This window comes from Drosophila rhopaloa, unplaced genomic scaffold (assembly GCF_018152115.1).
Source record: "Drosophila rhopaloa isolate 14029-0021.01 unplaced genomic scaffold, ASM1815211v1 contig_133, whole genome shotgun sequence".
NCBI classification, from domain to species: domain Eukaryota; kingdom Metazoa; phylum Arthropoda; class Insecta; order Diptera; family Drosophilidae; genus Drosophila; species Drosophila rhopaloa.
In genome coordinates, this window is record NW_025335010.1 from 521,796 (window position 1) to 540,616 (window position 18,821).

At 38.6% G+C, this 18,821-nt stretch overlaps 1 protein-coding gene across 1 annotated transcript in view; it reads right to left on the reverse strand.

Moving 5' to 3' along the window:
* Positions 1-561: 561 nt before the first annotated feature.
* Positions 562-18,821, reverse strand: part of LOC108049303 (transcription-associated protein 1) — a 466,810-nt gene continuing 448,550 nt past the window's right edge. The window contains exon 21 of the mRNA XM_044456610.1: positions 562-1,374. Coding sequence (XP_044312545.1) covers positions 802-1,374 — 573 coding nt within the window. The 3' untranslated portion in view covers positions 562-801. The remainder of the gene's footprint in view (positions 1,375-18,821) is intronic.

Sequence of the window (18,821 nt, forward strand, 5' to 3'; positions counted from 1 at the left end):
TTCACTTTTTGCGGGCCGGGACGGGCTTCACAAAGTTTTAGTCTACAGAAGCTGAAGTTTTCTTTCAAAAAGCGGGCTACAAACATTGATGGATTTGAACTAAAACTACGAATACAACATCTACTCACAAAACATTCATTTTATTTACTACATACCTTGAACATAAGGAAAATGGGGAACTTGTTTCAAAACAGGTGAAATCCAACAAAATGTCGCAAATATAAAAATAAGTGCATCAATCAAGCTAAACGCTTTAAGAAGTTTAGTGCTACAATATGTTACCTTTGAGGGTTAACAGCCGATCTAGTTTATCGAATTTTTCAGGGTTAGTTTTTTTTTCGATAAATGACTATTTTACTATCGGTAGAAAACAAAACTTTTATTATTTTTAACAGTTCAAAATTTGCTTAATCTTAAGCTAAAACAGCCATATCGGCCACTGTGCATAGGGCCGAAATGTCCAAATGGCGAGTATTAATTAATTTTTTTTTTTTTTTTAATTGGGCCAATGTTCTTTTATTATCGATAGCTAAGGCATCCTAGGATTTTTCGCACACAATATTGTGGTTTTATTATACAAAATAAAAATTGGCTTAATTTATTATATTTATTTGTATTTGAAAGTAATTTTATAACAATATGATATACATAAATTGAATCGAATCTTAAATAACTTCAATCCCTTAAAAGGTGAGCTTTACAATACAAAATGGGGCATTTTTGTCGTTTCATTAGGTAAAAGTTCATTTAAAAGATTTCACAAGACAAACACATTAATGCAAGACAACGATGAGTTCTGAATTATAGCCAGGGATGCCAGGCAGGGTCCATACGACAAAGATTATCTATGTTTGTTGCCGATTGTATAAGCAAAGAAATCTTTTTATTTTCAATGCTATCGAAATAAGAAATTGTATTAAAACGAGTCAGTATAATATCCACCGCTGAATTAACAACGTTAACTGTGTGCTCCGTAAAATTTCCATCGGAGTAACTGTCTTCCGACCCCTCGGTTAATTTACATTCTCTTAATCCTTTTTTTTGCATTGCTATTATTTCATCTCTTAAAATAGTTTGTAATATAGAGCATAGCTTATAATTTGGCTGAATAAAACATCGAGCTGTAGCCACAATTGCCGCCGATAAAGGTCCAGTTATTCCAATATGTGTTATAAATTCTCCAACGTTCGGAGTTAAGCGAAATGGTACTGGTCTATGTTGATTAAGTTGACACTTATCATCATTCACATCAAACTTGAAATAAGATATGTTCATCAGTCCAGAATCTTGATGAAGATACATCATATCAGCATTTAAACGAGTAAGGTTTAAAGCGTGCTCGCATAGAAAAGCCAAAGCCAACTGTATGGTAAGCTGAAAAATAAAGATAATAAATTTTTGTAATTGTCGATGTAAACATTTTAAGAGTTAATTATGGTATTATCAAGCTTGACCGAAAATATGCGATTTTTCAATCATTTCCACGAATTTTTACCTAGTTTAAAATCCACTAATGTAGTGTCCTTTAATAAAAACGATAAACTTGATCTGACAAGCCGATCCAGACTTTTGGGTAAAAGATAGTAGGTGAGTAGTCGTGTGCTAATTGCGAATCGGCGAAAACTCATTCAGTGAACAAATTTTCTGTGTTCATAACTTCATGAGACTTACTTTTGTTTAGCATTTAAACAAACCTTTTTGAAAAAAGATATCAAAAGTTGACACCTTTGAAAATCAAATATTCGTTTTATTTTAAGTAGCAGTGAAAACAATTTTTAACACAGACATCAGCAAAAAAATTTAATTTTTTGATGGCTAAAATAGCTTAAGTGTCCACTATTTAGAATATTAATCAAAATTAAAATTTTGAAGTGAGTATTATTTTTTGGATAATTTCTGTTCTTGTCTTTCTGGTAAAGATAAAACCAACGAATGGAATTTTAAGTTCGATGCAACCTTTGATTTTCTGCCAACTAAAAAATCGAACGACAAATTTTCGTCTTTGACTTTCAAAGTGAACGGTCGTGTTTTTTTTCTGAGCTTCGAATTTTGTATTTTGTTTTCGTTTATTCCCATCGGTGGGTTTTATAAAAACAACATTAAATTTTCTTTCGGTTATTTAAACATAAATTTAAACTCCGTTCGCTTCGCGAGTGCACTTTGTATTGATACTAATAAATTGTTTTAGTTTTTCGTAATTCTTATCTGTGTTTTCTATCCTATTTATATCCACGCTGTTTCTCTTTTGTGCATGCACTTTAACTTATTTACGCTCCCGCTCTCTTGCTCTCTTTGCTTTTGAAAGTTCTAAGCGTGCAGTTTCTGCGCTCTTGCGGTACTTATAACTGCTCGCTTATAAATTTCAATTTCTCTTTCTTGGTACAGTGGTAAATAAATAAAATGAATAATAAAAATTTAGTCTGCTTCTGCAAAAAATGCAGCCTCGTAATCAGGGCTGACCAGTCTAATATGACTTGCTGGCTCTGTGAAAATATGGTGCACACCAAGTGCGCCGGTTTTACCGGCCGGACAAGTGATGACCTTTCAAAGGGGCCCAATTTGCAGTTTTGTTGTGACGCTTGTGTCGAGGTTGCGAACGAGATGAAATTGTTCATGCGCCAAACTAAAGGCGGCCTGATGGGACTGATTAGCTGTTTCGGAGTGGCTAGAGATAGTTTTCGCCGAGCTGATGATCTCCTATCTGCGCTGGACTCGCAGTTTAATAGTCGTAAGCTATTAGAAGAGTCCCCTAAGCGCAAAAAGGCCGCTGGTGGTAAGGAGCAAAAGGGGAACACCCCGCAACCGAAATCAAAAGAACAACAGAGCATTCCGGCGGATCAGCAGCTGATTTCAGCAAACCCTGAAATGTTGCTAAGATCAGCAGCTAAAAAAGATTCGGTATCCGAACAATCCGTTACAGAATGCATGCAACCAGGGACTTCTAAGAATTCCGATTTGTCCGTAGTGGTTTCACAATTAGTGGATCCACCTATCTCTCAGAATGTAGTATCACCACCACAAGGGACTACTGAGTCCGGACAACCGGCTCAAGTTGGTTTTGCAGAAACAATGTCTGCTCCACCAAAATCCCTTTTAGTGGTTCCACTAAAGAAACAAATTTTCGTTTCTCGGCTTTCCCCTGATCAAACATCTTCTGATGTATTGTCTTATATACAAGACAAAACTAAAGCCGATTGTAATAGTGTAAAGGTGGAAAAGTTTAAGTTTTCTTATGCTAGAGACATTTCATCTTTCAAGATAACTGTCCCTAACGAGCTTTTTGAAGCCATATGCTCGGGCGACTTTTGGCCGGATAATATGGTTGTAAAAGAGTTCGAGGCTAAGATAAAGAAGAAGGGGCCCGTAGGAGTAAAACTTCCTAGTCGAGGCCAAACCAGTGTACCAATTTCAAAAAACTAACTTCTAACCTCCTTCTTTCCTATCAGAATGCAAGAGGTTTGCGTAGCAAACTCACTAAATTGTATTCTGATAGCCTTTCCTTTGCATCTCATATTATTGTGTTCACAGAAACCTGGTTAAAGCCGGAGATCTTTAGCTCCGAAGTTTTTCCAGGTAAGTACACAATATATAGGTATGACCGTCCCTCTAGACGGGGAGGTGGAGTCTTAATTGGAGTTGATTCAAACTTCCCGTCTGAGGTGTTATTTTTTGATGAATTCAATACCATTGAATTTATTTGTGTAAAGTTATCGCTTCCTGGTAACTTTATATACATAACTTGCTCATATATTCCGCCGTTGTCTGAACTTCCTGATTATTTAAATCACCTATCCGTTATTAAGTCCATTGCAAATAAGCTTTCCGATAGGGATCAGTTGATAGTTCTAGGTGATTTTAATATACCTGGAGTTACTTGGTCCACTGAGGATGGATCGAATGTCTTACTACCTATAGCACAGCATGATTTTATTGATGACCTGCTTGACATATCTCTATCTCAAGTAAACCATGTTCGAAATTCATTAGGTGGTCGCCTACTTGATTTGTGTTTTGTATCAAATCCTGAAGGTGTATTTCTGTCCAGAGTAGCACCACTGACGCAACCTGAAGATCCATATCACCCAACAATCGAACTTTCATTTGATACGGGTAGAGTTATAGAAGAAAAATCAGAAAAATCCAAACGAATGCATTGTTTTCGCAAGGCAGACTTTCTGAGGCTAAATAATTTTATTTCTGGCTTTAATTGGTCTGATATTTACTTATGCATTAATATGTCCGATGCAGTTAATGTTTTTTACACTGCAATAAACTCATTTTTTAATTCCTGTGTTCCGTGGTACTATCCGTCAACTTCCAATAAATCACCTTGGTTTAGCAAAGCGTTGACACACTTAAGAAATGTAAAGTCCAGACTTTTTAGGAAATATAAAAATACCGGTTCTCAATCTGTTTTTACTAGATATTTAAGTGCTCGGTCAAGATTTACCGTGCTTAATGCTTAATGTTATAATAGTTACTTAAACCGTTGTAAGGTCCAGTTCTCTCAGGACCCGAAACAGTTTTATAATTTTGTTAACACCAAGCGTAAATCTAATTCTTTTCCTTCCTCTCTGTCGATCGAAAACATGACGGGAACCACAGATCAGGCAATAGCCGATATATTTGCCCAATTTTTTCAAACGACTTACTCTACTTTAGATTATTCATCTCAGCCTTATTCTTACACCATGCCCAAGTCAAACCTCATATTCTGTCCCACTTTAACAGAAAGCTCTCTTCTTTTGGATCTTCTTCGTATTAAGCCTGTTTATTCGCCAGGGCCCGATGGTATTCCTGGGTGCGTGCTTAGGTATTGCGCTAAGGCCCTGTGCAAACCTCTTCACAAGTTGCTTACCTTATCTCTAGAAACGTCCCAATTCCCAAATATTTGGAAGGAATAATTTGTTATTCCTCTTTTCAAAAAAGGTAACAAGTTAGAAGCCAGTAACTACAGAGGTATTTCTAAGTTGTCAGCTATTCCTAAGCTTTTTGAAAAAATTATTACTCCTCATTTGCAGCACCTTTGCAGATCAATCATTTCTCCGTGTCAACACGGATTTATAAAACGTAGATCCACAATCACAAACCTTCTAGAGCTCACTTCATTTGTGATAAAAGGCTTCAATAGTAGTGTTCAAACAGACGTCATTTACACTGACTTTAGTAAAGCATTTGACTCTGTAAATCACTTACTTCTCATTCAAAAACTTGACCTTTTAGGTTTTCCAGTTGATCTGCTTAAATGGATTTCAAGTTATCTAAATGGCAGGTCACAAAGGGTCCTTTTTAAAAATTCAATTTCTGAAATTCTCCGTGTTACCTCCGGTGTCCCACAAGGGAGCCATCTGGGTCCTTTACTTTTTACATTATTTATTAACGATCTTCCATCAATTATAAGTCATTCTCGCGTACTTATGTACGCAGATGATGTTAAGTTGTGCCTGCAGTATAAGGACATTTCCTGCCATTTAGACTTGCAATCCGATCTAGATAATTTTCAAAACTGGTGCCGAGTTAATTTACTAAATTTAAACGGTTCCAAGTGCAAGCTGATGACTTTTTATCGGGCCAATCCGATATACGCGCCTTACACGTTAAGTGGCAGCTCTTTGGATAGAATAACTCTTGTAAACGATCTTGGCGTTCTCTTCGACCCTAAACTAAAATTTTCTAATCACATTTCGTCCATGGTTAATAAAGCCAGAGGAGTGCTTGGATTTATTAAAAGGTGGTCAAAAGAATTCGATGAATTCTGGAGTCCACAATACGGAATACATATTGGTCGTATTGAATCTGTACAAAAAAACTTCCTTCTTTTTGCTTTACGGCGCCTAAACTGGGATGCAAATCTTATCTTACCTTCTTATTCTAGTAGACTTCTTTTGATTAATTTACCATCCCTAGCCAACCGTAGAACGATGCTTGGTACTATCTTTATTTATAACCTTATACATGGTGATATTGACTGCCCCGACTTGTTAAGTCGGCTAAACTTTTCTGTGCCAAGTAGATTAACTAGAAATTATATTCCCCTAATTTTAAATCATTGTAGATCTAACTATGCCTTGCATGAGCCTTTCAGAGTATTATGTTCTGACTATAATAGACTTTTTCCTGTAATATCAAATCTTGACTCTCTGCCGCTCCTAAAACGATTAATACTTGCTTCATTGGCACAAGATTGATCTAACTATTACTTTTTTCCCCGGACCTTTACCTTTATTTTCCTATCTCGCGTCTATCCTATCGCGAATCGTGCCGTACGATACACGGCTGCGCCCCTCGGTCGGTTGGGCGGGTAAGTGGGCCGTGGGACTCCGCGCGAAAAAAAAAAAAAAAAAAATTAAACAAAATGCTGATAGTTTAACCAGGCTGCTACAAAAAAGGGCTGAAAACAAATAAGGGCCCTAGACAAAGAAGGAAATCCCGAAGACGAAGGTTGTAGCACAAAATAATCTGTGTTCTGCATTAACGACAATCATAAAGAAATTATTCATTAAAATAAAGAAACACGCAGAACTTACATTACAACTTAAATAATTCATTAATTAGTAATTAAAAAATAAATTAATCGAAGACGCGATTATTTTTCTTGGTTCTTAAAGAAGATAGGCAAGTCCTTACTGATAACCGGTCTTGTTGCTATCTGCGATGTGTAATCACACCCTTTCGTCAACGCCGAAACCACCGTTTGAAAGTTTAGGTGCGGCCGATGAACACGTCTTCATTCGAATCACTATTTCGAACTCCAAATGTTCTTCTAGTTCTGCAGAACTCGTAACAGATATAAAGTCGAACTTTCTGTTTTCCAAACTTACGCTTTGGTTTCGACTTTATTTACGTAAAATCGAACTTCTAGCTTGCGCCAGTCACATTTAAACTATTTTTAAACACTTAAAATAATCAAATCGGCGGCCTATCACTAAGCTAAGAAAGCTGTGTTAAAAAATTTTACTTTTAATTTTTCATTAATAAAAGTAATCTTTTCTAAAATATTCCAAACTACGAAAATTTTCAAACAACCAAGTGTTTTCCGAAATCTTTCCTTCTAGTTGAAAAAATTAGCATTCTTATAATTTTTATCAGAAATAATACAATATTAATATTTAATTTTGAACACCGATGAACACGTCTTCATTCGAATCACTATTTCGAAACAACTCCAAATGTTCTTCTAGTCCCGCAAAACTCGTAACAGATATAAAGTCGAACTCACTGTTTTCCAAAATTCCGCTTTGGCTTCGACTTTATTTACGTAAAATTGAACTTCTAGCTTGCGCCAGTCACATCTAGTCTAGTGACATTTTAACTATTTTTGTACACTTACAAAAATCATATCGGCGACCTAGCACAGCACTACGCTAAAAAAGCTGTGTTACAAAATTTGACTTTTAATTTATTTCATTAATAAAAATAATTTTTTCTAAATGTTTCCAAACTACGAAACACCCAAGTGTTTTCAGAAATTTGACCTTCTAGTTGAAAAATTAGAATTCTTATAATTCTTATAATTATAATTCAGCAATGTTGAGATTGTGGATAGCAAGAAAGAAATTGTGTAAATGGGATATACAAGCGATGGACACGAGGAGTTGGACATTATAGTTCATTCCATGAAATTAATCTGAGTACAAGTTGGAAAACAGTTTATAGATGAAAAAGCCGGTTTACTGTCCACCTACACCACCACACACTACTGATTTTGGCTAGTAGTTATGTTTTCCATCTAAACGATCTTCCTAAGCGGACAACCCATGACTTTTACAGAAGCAAGATAACCGGCAACACCGCAAACGTAAAAAGCAATGTTGAGATTGTGGATAACAAGAAAGAAATTGTGTAAATGGGATATACAAGCGATGGACACGAGGAGTTGGACAATATAGTTCATTCCATGAAATTAATCTGAGTACAAGTTGTAAAACAGTTTATGGATGAAAAAGCTGGTTTACTGTCCACCTACACCACCACGCACTACTGATTTTGACTAGCAGTTATGTTTTCCATATACTAGATCTTCCTAAGCGGAGAACCCATGACTTTTACAGAAGCAAGATAACCGGCAACACTGCAAACGTAAAAAGCAATGTTGAGATTGTGGATAACAAGAAAGAAATTGTGTAAATGGGATACACAAACGATGGACACGAGGAGTTGGACAATGTAGTTCATTCCATGATATTAATCTAAGTACATGTTGGGAAACAGTTTATGGATGAAAAAGCCGGTTTACTGTCCAACTACACCACCAGGCACTACTGATTTTGACTAGTAGTTATGTTTTCCATCTACAAGATCTTCCTAAGCGGACAACCCAGGAGTTTTACAGAAGCAAGATAACCGGCAACACCGCAAACGTAAAAAGCAATGTTGAGATTGTGGATAACAAGAAAGAAATTGTGTAAATGGGATATACAAGCGATGGACACGAGGAGTATGACGAATGTTAAACGTAAAAAATTACGGTTTAGGGGCTGTATGCTATACTATCCGGTTCGTTCCGACTGAGTACAAGATGGGAAACAGTTTATGGATGAAAAAGCCGGTTTACTGTCCACCTACACTACCAGGCACTACTGATTTTGACTAGTAGTTATGTTTTCCATCTACAAGATCTTCCTAAGCGGACAACCCAGGACTCTTACAGAAGCAAGATAACCGGCAACACATCAAACTTAAAAAGCAATGTTGGGACTGTGGATAACAAAAAAGATATTGTGTATATGGGATATACAAGCGATGGACACGAGGAGTTGGACAATTAAGTTTATTCTATGAAATTAATCTGAGTACAAGTTGGGAAACAGTTTATGGATGAAAAAGCCGGTTTACTGTATACCTATACAACGAGGAACTACTGATTTTGACTAGTAGTTATGATATCTATCTACAAGATCTTCCTAAGCGGACAACCCAGGACTTTTACAGAAGCAAGATAACCGGCAACACCGCAAACGTAAAAAGCAATGTTGAGATTGTGGATAGCAAGAAATAAATTGTGTAAATGGGATATACAAGAGATGGACACTAGGAGTTGGACAATGTAGTTCATTCCATGAAATTGGGAAACCAAAACTAGTTAAACCGTCGTCGCATGCAGACGTGTATTTATTGTGCTCCGGGAAAAAGTATTCAATAAAATCACAAAAGTGCAGTGACCGATTTAATAAATCTACTATAACGCGAAAAGACGCTTTCTGCGATGAAATCGCGAAATTTTATATTGATTGGTCATTTAATTAATATAAAATTTAACTTTTAAAACTCTAATTAACTTTACGAATACAATGAGTCTGAACGAAGTTCGCTCACAACGTCAACGTGAGCAAGACGAGAGACGGCTCTCAGTACAAAGAAATAACGCGTACTTCTCTTTTAAAGCAACCGAAAATAATGCAAGCTCTGATCAAGCGCGGGCAATTACCCCCAACTTGACCGAGTTCTTAAACGTAGCGAGCGAGAGAGCGCGTTCTTGCTCCCCCTCGCTACCATCGACGTCTCTGCAGCCAAAGAGCGCTGAAAGTGCTCCAATGTAGGTATGCAATAACCTAAGCTCATCAGCAGTAACTAGCACCGCAATTTCTTTAACAACGTCAACTGTAACTACAACAACAACTGCAACCTTATCGACTGCGCGTTTAATGACATCATCAGCTAGCAGCGCAAATATTAATACGTCTGCCGCTGCGCTGCCCGAAAAACAGAACAAAACCAATGAATGTGCTAAGCCGGCTGTGCAGACTGGTATGGATCGCTACATCCAAATCAAAAGGAAGCTGAGCCCTCTAAAATCTCAACGCAAAATAACCAGTAACAATGCTAGCCTAGCTGGAATAGGAACGCCTATGACGTTGAGGCGGATCCACTGAAGTCGAGAAAAGGAAGCCAAAACCTCCGCCTATTTATATTCGAGAAAAAAGTTCCAATGTTCTTGTCAACAAAATTATCGAGCTTATTGGAAAGGATAACTTCCACATAATACCTCTAGTAAAGGGCAACTTCCAGGAAACAAAGGTTCAAATGAAGTCTGAAGATAATTACAGAGTATTATCGAAATATCTTTCCGAGAATAAAAAGAACTTTTATACGTATCAGCCCTGTTTATAAGGAGCTGAAAAGTCGCATCCACCAGAGAGGAACTGCCGCCCGCACCCAAAATAAACAGATGACATCTTCCAGATCAAACCCTGAAGTCTTCTTCTCGACTGCAGCCAGATCCTCACTAGGACCCTTAAACTCTGATAAAAATATGACTTACGCAAGCGCTTTAAAATGAGGACTGGCTAACCCTGTCTCAAAAAGTTGATTTCTGCAATCAGCATACCAAGAACCGAACACGGCTCAGCAGCAACAACTCCCGGAGCAGTCAAAAAGCAACTTTGAAGATATGATATACAGCCTGCAGCAAAGCCTTACGGAGTTTATGTCGTTTATGCGCACAACTATGCAAGATTTAATGCGAAACCAAAATCTATTGATTCAAATGCTGGTTTCACAACAATCCTAATAATGACTTCCCTAAGGATATCTACGTGGAACGCTAACGGCGTCTCACAGCATAATCTTGAGTTAGCTCAATTCCTACTCGACAACCATATCGACGTAATGCTGCTTTCAGAAACACACCTTACAAACAAATACAATTTTCAACTACGAGGTTATTCATTCTACGGAACCAATCATCCAGATGGTAAAGCACATGGTGGGACTGGAATTCTAATCAGAAGCCGTATTAAGCACCACTATCATAACAAATTTGCTAAAAATTACCTACAGGCCACATCTATAAATATACAAACAAATACTGGCAACCAACATACACTAGCCGCCGTATACTGCCCCCCTCGCTTCACCATAGCTGAAGATGAGTTTATACAGTTTTTCAACTCACTAGGAGACCACTTCATAGCAGCAGGGGACTACAACACCAAGCACACACACTGGGGATCACGTCTCGTGACTCCAAAAGGAAAACAGCTCTATAATGCAGTTATAAAAGCCAAGAACAAGCTGGACTATGTTTCTCCTGGCAGACCAACATACTGGCCGGCAGACCCAAGGAAACTACCCGATTTAATAGACTTTGCAATTACCAAAAACATTCCTAAAAATCTGATAAGCGCCGAATGCCTCTCGGATCTTTCATCGGATCACTCGCCTGTCCTGTTTATTCTACTCCGACATCCAGGCGCATTGGAGCAATCGTTTAAATTGACATCTCAGAAAACCAATTGGGTTAAGTACAAGAAATACATTAGCTCACACATTGAGCTAAGTCCTCATCTCAACGATGAAGCCAACGTAGACAGATTTGTTAATACACTGGAGTCTGTACTCGTCTCTGCAGCTCGAGTTTCAACACCCCAAACTACAAGTACACAAAGCAACCAAAAGAAGACAAATCTACAAATAGAACAGCTCGTCCTCGAAAAGCGACGCTTACGTCGAGAGTGGCAACTCCACAGATCACCATCTGCTATGCAAAGCACTCACTATGGAGAGCTCACCCTACTCTAAGCTCACCGAAAGTAACCGTGATGCCTATTAGAAATCCCACAGGCGGCTGGGCGCGCAGCGATGCACACAGAGCCAGCACGTTTGCCAACCACCTTAAAACTGTCTTCCAACCAAATCCTGCCACTAGTGCGTTCACCTTGCCGACTTTACCACATGAGCCTCAGCTTCAACATGAACCAATTGAGTTTCGCCCAAACGAAATCGTTAACATCATCAAAAATCAGATGAATCCGAAAAAATCCCCGGGCTGCGACCTCATAACTCCCAAAATGATTATTGAGCTCCCATATTGCGCCGTTTGCACTATCACCCAGCTTTTTAATGCCATCGCAAAACTTGGCCACTTTCCAGTGAAATGGAAAAAGTCGATTATAATAATGATAGCAAAGCCAGGAAAAGACCACACAATTCCCACGTCGTATAGACCTATAAGCCTACTCTCATGCTTATCTAAACTCTTTGAAAAATGCGTATTGACTCGGATAAACACATACCTAAGAATCCAGGAAGGAATTCCGTCACATCAATTTGGGTTTCGTGAAAAGCACGGAACAATTGAGCAGGTAAACCGGATAACATCAGAAATTCGGAACGGGTTCGAAAAACGAGAGTACTGTACTGCCATATTTTTAGACGTCTCTCAAGCATTTGATAGAGTTTGGCTAGAAGGTCTAGTGTACAAGATCAAGACAATGCTTCCCTACAACACCCATAAGCTTTTAGAGTCTTACCTCTACGACAGAAAATTTGCTGTTCGATGCTACACTGCTATAACTGACGATTTCACTATTGGAGCTGGAATTCCTCAAGGAAGCGTGCTCGGGCCAACATTATATGTCCTCTACACAGCAGACATCCCAACAAGCACACGACTAACAACATCTACGTTTGCTGATGATACAGCCATTCTCAGCCGCTCAAAATGCCCGATGCAAGCAACTGCGCAGCTCGCTCTTCATCTGGTCGATGTAGAAAAGTGGCTTTCAGATTGGCGAATTAAAGTGAACGAACAAAAATGCAAGCACGTTACGTTCACCCTGAACAGGCAAAACTGCCCGCCGCTCATGTTAAACCATACTCTACTCCCGCAAGCAAACGAAGTGACATATCTAGGAGTACACCTCGTCAGAAGACTCACATGGCGCCGGCACATTGAAGCCAAAAGACCACACCTAAAGCTAAAAGCCAGTAGCCTTCATTGGCTTATCAACGCTCGGTCTTCCCTTAGTCTTGAATATAAAGTCCTGCTGTATAACTCGGTACTAAAACCTATATGGATGTACGGCTCTCAGTTATGGGGGAATGCTAGCAATAGCAATATTGACATAGTCCAGCGAGCTCAGTCGAAGATCTGGAGAACAATCACCGGGGCACCGTGGTACGTTCGCAACGAAAACATACATCGCTACTTAAACATTCTACCAGTCAAAGAAGTGATCGCAGAACAGAAGGAAAAGTACTTTACCAATTATCGTTGCACCCTAACCACCTGGCGAGAGGTCTTACAAGGTTGATCAACCAATCACGCCTTCGTCGCAATGACTTACCCACCCAGCGACCGACTTGAGGCACGCGCAACCAGAATGCAGTCTTATTATACTGTTAGTTAAATTTAAATGTTAAGATTCGTAAACTTATTGTTAGTCTCAAAATTAAGAGAAGATTCACTAAATAAAAGCAAAGTTAAATAAAAAAAAAAAAAGTTGGCAAACCGTTTATGGATGAAAAAGCTGGTTTACTGTCCAACTAAACCACCAGGCACTACTGATTTTGACTAGTAGTTATGTTTTCCATCTACAAGATCTTCCTAAGCGGACAACCCAGGACTTTTATAGAAGCAAGATAACCGGCAACACCGCAAATGTAAAAAGCAATGTTGAGATTGTGGATGGCAAGAAAGAAATTGTGTAAATGGGATATACAAGCGATGGACACAAGGAGTTGGAGAATATAGTTTATTCCATGAAATTAATCTGAGTACAAGTTGGGAAACCGTTTGTGGATGAAAAAGCCGGTTTAGTGTCCACCTACACCACCAGGAACTACTGATCTTGACTAGTAGTTATGTTTTCCATCTACAAGATCTTCCTAAGCGGACAACCCAGCCTCTTACAGAAGCAAGATAACCGGCAACACCGCAAACTTAAAAAGCAATGTTGAGATTGTGGATAACAAGAAAAAAATAGTGTAAATGGGATATACAAGCGATGGACACGAGGAGTTGGACAACATAGTTTATTTCATGAAATTAATCTGAGTACAAGTTGGGAAACAGTTTATGGATAAAAAAGCCGGTTTAGTGTCCACCTACACCACCAGGCACTACTGATTTTGACTAGTAGTTATGTTTTCCATCTACAAGATCTTTCTAAGCGGACAACCCAGGAGTTTTACAGAAGCAAGATAACCGGCAACACCGCAAACGTAAAAAGCAATGTTGAGATTGTGGATAGCAAGAAAGAAATTGTGTAAATGGGATATACAAGCGATGGACACGAGGAGTTGGACAATATAGTTTATTCCATGATATTAATCTGAGTACAAGTTGGGAAACAGTTTATGGATGAAAAAGCCGGTTTACTGTCCACCTGCACCACCAGGCACTTCTGATTTTGACTAGTAGTTATGTTTTCTATCTACAAGATCTTCCTAAGCGGACAACCCAGGACTTTTACAGAAGCCAGATAACCGGCAACACCGCAAACGTAAAAAGCAATGTTGAGATTGTGGATAGCAAGAGAGAAATTGTGTAAATGGGATATACAAGCGATGGACACTAGAAGTTGGACAATGTAGTCCATTCTATGAAATTAATCTGAGTACAAGTTGGGAAACCGTTTATGGATGAAAAAGCCGGTTTACTGTCCAACCACACCACCAGGCAATACTAATTTTGACTAGTAGTTATGTTTACCGTCTACAAGATCTTCCTAAGCGAACAACCCAGGACTTTTACAGAAGCAAGATAACCGGCAACACCGCAAACTTAAAAAGCAATGTTGAGATTGTGGATAACAAGAAAGAAATTGGGTAAATGGGATATACAAGCGATGGACACTAGGAGTTGGACAATGTAGTTCATTCCATGAAATTAATCTGAGTACAAGTGTAAGTGTGATGAAAGTTAAGTGGAATAAATCGTTGCGTTATAGAAGAAATTAAAATATAACCAACGTATGACCTCGAGTAATTCAATAACACTACAATTATTGTTTACAAGGTCGATACAAAACCAACATAAACAAAAGGGATCCACTCGCCCTAAATTCAGCAATTAAAAACAATCTTCAACTATTTGTTGTATTTACCAGTCTGCATATCGAAAAAAACCGAGGGGTTTTTCAACAGACAAAACACTGAAAACTTTCACACACTGATAGAAGCTTTAACGACAGAACTCCACCTATGTTAAAACCAATGAACTTTGGCAACTCACAATTGCCAAAAAGCTTATCTGATCGTAATATTGGGGAGTTTCTGACGCTCTGCTTCCATCCCCGTAGATAGCTGATGAGTCTGAGGTGACGTGCAGACGAAACTAGCTAGTCCTATCATAGTCGGGTTCACTCCCCAGGGAGCGTAAGTGTGATGAAAGTTAAGTGGAATAAATCGTTGCGTTATAGAAGAAATTAAAATATAACCAACGTATGACCTCGAGTAATTCAATTATACTACGATTGTGGATAGCAAGAAAGAAATTGTGTAAATGGGATATACAAGCGATGGACACGAGGAGTTAGAATATAGTTTATTTTATGAAATTAATCTGAGTACAAGTTGGGAAACAGTTTATAGATAAAAAGCCGGTTTACTGTCCAACTACACCACCAGGCACTACTGATGTTGACTAGTAGTTATGTTTTCCATCTACAATATCTTCCTAAGCGGAAAACCCAGGACTTTTACAGAAGCAAGATAACCGGCAACACCGCAAACTTAAAAAGCAATGTTGAGATTGTGGATAACAAGAAAGAAATTGTGTAAATGCGATATACAAGCGATGAACACGAGGAGTTGGACAATGTAGTTCATTCCATGAAATCAATCTGAGTACATGTTGGGAAACCGTTTATGGATGAAAAAGCCGGTTCAGTGTCCACCTACACCACCAGGCACTACTGATTTTGACTAGTAGTTATGTTTTCCATCTACAAGATCTTCCTAAGCGGACAACCCAGGACTATTACAGAAGCAAGATAACCGGCAGAACCGCAAACGTAAAAAGCAATGTTGAGATTGTGGATAGCAAGAAAGAAATTGTGTAAATGGGATATACAAGCGATGGACACGAGGAGTTAGACAATATAGTTCATTCCATGAAATTAATCTGAGAACAACTTGGGAAACAGTTTATGGATGAAAAGGCCGGTTTACTGTCCACCTATACAACGAGGAACTAGATTTTGACTAGTAGTTATGTTTTCCATCTACAAGATCTTCCTAAGCGGACAACCTAGGACTCTTACAGAAGCAAGATAACCGGCAACACCGCAAACTTAAAAAGCAATGTTGAGATTGTGGATAACAAGAAAGAAATTTTGTAAATGGGATATACAAGCGATGGACACAAGGAGTTCGACAATGTAGTTCATTCCATGATATTAATCTAAGTACAAGTTGGGAAACAGTTTATGGATGAAAAAGCTGGTTTACTGTCCACCTACACCACCAGGCACTACTGATTTTGACTAGTAGTTATGTTTTCCATCTACAAGATCTTCCTAAGCGGACAACCCAGGACTCTTACAGAAGCAAGATTACCGGCAACACCGCAAACGTAAAAAGCAATGTTGAGATTGTGGATAGCAAGAAAAAAATTGTGTAAATGGGATATACAAGCGATGGACACTAGGAGTTAGACAATGTAGTTCATTCCACGAAATAAATCTGAGTACAAGTTGGGAAACAGTTTATGGATGAAAAGGCCGGTTTACTGTCCACCTATACAACGAGGAACTAGATTTTGACTAGTAGTTATGTTTTCCATCTACAAGATCTTCCTAAGCGGACAACCCAGGACTTTTACAGAAGCAAGATAACCGGCAACACCGCAAACGTTAAAAGCACTGTTAAGATTGTGGATAGCAAGAAAGAAATTGTGTAAATGCGATATACAAGCGATGGACACTAGGAGCTGGACAATGTAGTTCATTCCATGAAATTAATCTGAGTACAAGTTGGGAAACCGTTTGTGGATGAAAAAGCCGGTTTAGTGTCCACCTACACCACCAGGCACTACTGATTTTGACTAGTAGTTATGTTTTCCATCTACAAGATCTTCCTAAGCGGACAACCCAGGGCTTTTACAGAAGCAAGATAACCGGCAACACCGCAAATGTAAAAAGCAATGTTGAGATTGTGGATGGCAAGAAAGAAATTGTGTAAATGGGATATACAAGCGATGGACACGAGGAGTTGGACAATATAGTTTATTCCATGAAATTAATCTGAGTACAAGTTGGGAAACCGTTTGTGGATGAAAAAGCCGGTTTAGTGTCCACCTACAACACCAGGCACTACTTATTTTGAATAGTAGTTATGTTTTCCATCTACAAGATCTTCCTAAGCGGAAAACCCAGGACTTTTACAGAAGCAAGATAACCGGCAACACCGCAAACGTAAAAAGCAATGTTGAGATTGTGGATAGCAAGAAAGAAATTGTGTAAATGGGATATACAAGCGATGGACACGAGGAGTTGGACAATATAGTTTATTTTATGAAATTAATCTGAGTACAAGTTGGGAAACAGTTTATAGATAAAAAGCCGGTTTACTGTCCAACTACACCACCAGGCACTACTAATTTTGACTAGTAGTTATGTTTTCCATCTACAATATCTTCCTAAGCGGACAACCCAGGACTTTTACAGAAGCAAGATAACCGGCAACACCGCAAACTTAAAAAGCAATGTTGAGATTGTGGATAAAAAGAAAGAAATTGTGTAAATGCGATATACAAGCGATAGACACGATGAGTTGGACAATGTAGTTCATTCCACGAAATAAATCTGAGTACAAGTTGGGAAACAGTTTATGGATGAAAAAGCCGGTTTACTGTCCACCTATACAACGAGGAACTAGATTTTGACTAGTAGTTATGTTTTCCATCTACAAGATCTTCCTAAGCGGACAACCCAGGGCTTTTACAGAAGCAAGATAACCGGCAACACCGCAAACGTAAAAAGCAATGTTGAGATTGTGGATAGCAAGAAAGAAATTGTGTAAATGGGATATACAAGCGATGGACACTAGGAGTTGGACAATGTAGTTCATTCCATGAAATTAATCTGAGTACATGTTGGGACACCGTTTATGGAAGAAAAAGCCGGTTTAGTGTCCACCTACACCACCAGGAACTACTGATTTTGACTAGTAGTTATGTTTTCCATCTACAAGATCTTCCTAAGCGGACAACCCAGGACTTTTACAGAAGCAAGATAACCGGCAACACCGCAAACGTAAAAAGCACTGTTGAGATTGTGGATAGCAAGAAAGAAATTGTGTAAATGCGATATACAAGCGATGAACACTAGGAGTTGGACAATGTAGTTCATTCCATGAAATTAATCTGAGAACAACTTGGGAAACAGTTTATGGATGAAAAGGCCGGTTTACTGTCCACCTATACAACGAGGAACTAGATTTTGACTAGTAGTTATGTTTTCCATCTACAAGATCTTCCTAAGCGGACAACCTAGGACTCTTACAGAAGCAAGATAACCGGCAACACCGCAAACTTAAAAAGCAATGTTGAGATTGTGGATAACAAGAAAGAAATTTTGTAAATGGGATATACAAGCGATGGACACAAGGAGTTCGACAATGTAGTTCATTCCATGATATTAATCTAAGTACAAGTTGGGAAACAGTTTATGGATGAAAAAGCTGGTTTACTGTCCACCTACACCACCAGGCACTACTGATTTTGACTAGTAGTTATGTTTTCCATCTACAAGATCTTCCTAAGCGGACAACCCACGACTCTTACAGAAGCAAGATTACCGGCAACACCGCAAACGTAAAAAGCAATGTTGAGATTGTGGATAGCAAGAAAAAAATTGTGTAAATGGGATATACAAGCGATGGACACTAGGAGTTAGACAATGTAGTTCATTCCACGAAATAAATCTGAGTACAAGTTGGGAAACAGTTTATGGATGAAAAGGCCGGTTTACTGTCCACCTATACAACGAGGAACTAGATTTTGACTAGTAGTTATGTTTTCCATCTACAAGATCTTCCTAAGCGGACAACCCAGGACTTTTACAGAAGCAAGATAACCGGCAACACCGCAAACGTTA